This window comes from Penaeus monodon, chromosome 33, assembly GCF_015228065.2.
Source record: "Penaeus monodon isolate SGIC_2016 chromosome 33, NSTDA_Pmon_1, whole genome shotgun sequence".
Classification (NCBI taxonomy): Eukaryota; Metazoa; Arthropoda; class Malacostraca; order Decapoda; family Penaeidae; genus Penaeus; species Penaeus monodon.
Window position 1 is genome coordinate 23,673,635 of NC_051418.1, and position 591 is coordinate 23,674,225.

Here is a 591-nt window from a genome sequence, read left to right on the forward strand (position 1 = left end):
ATGATTATGCTGTTAAAAAAAAACCTAAATAAATAATTTATTTATTGAAGATCACTCTTAATCCATACAGGAGTCCAAGTTCAAAGAGACAGGAGTCCTTACTCCAGAGGAATTTGTGGCCGCGGGTGACCACTTGGTTCACCACTGTCCCACATGGCGATGGGCTCCAGGCGATTCTGCCAAGACCAAACCATATCTTCCTCCAGAGAAGCAGTTCCTCATCACCAAGAATGTCCCTTGTTACAGGAGGTGCAAACAAGTAAGCTCTAAATCTAAAGGTTATAGATAATGTGGTATTATATAAGGTTATAAGTAAGATTTTTATTGTACAAGGATATAGGCAAGGTTGTGTTATATATGTTGTACATAATAAAGTTACAAACATCAATCTTGTACCATATTCCTTAAGCTGTAAATAGAGACTTGTACTGTATTCTTTATTTTTGTAAAGAAGGTTGTATTCTTTGCAGTTGTAAATTGGGGATTAGAGGGAACTGATGGTTGCAAGTTATACTCTAACATCTAGTAATAATGTGACAGACTTCAAAATTGTCTGGTCATCTCTGTATTTTTGTAGATATATGCTATTCT

The 591-nt window shown here is 35.7% G+C and overlaps 1 protein-coding gene across 1 annotated transcript in view; it reads left to right on the plus strand.

The window, feature by feature from the left end:
• Positions 1 to 70: 70 nt before the first annotated feature.
• The window catches only part of LOC119594171 (ubiquitin-like-conjugating enzyme ATG3), a gene marked incomplete at its 5' end in the record, with an annotated part of 6,262 nt that continues 5,741 nt past the window's right edge, over positions 71 to 591 (plus strand). Inside the window, 1 exon segment of the mRNA XM_037943242.1 lies at positions 71 to 259. Within this exon segment, the coding sequence (XP_037799170.1) occupies positions 71 to 259 (189 nt within the window).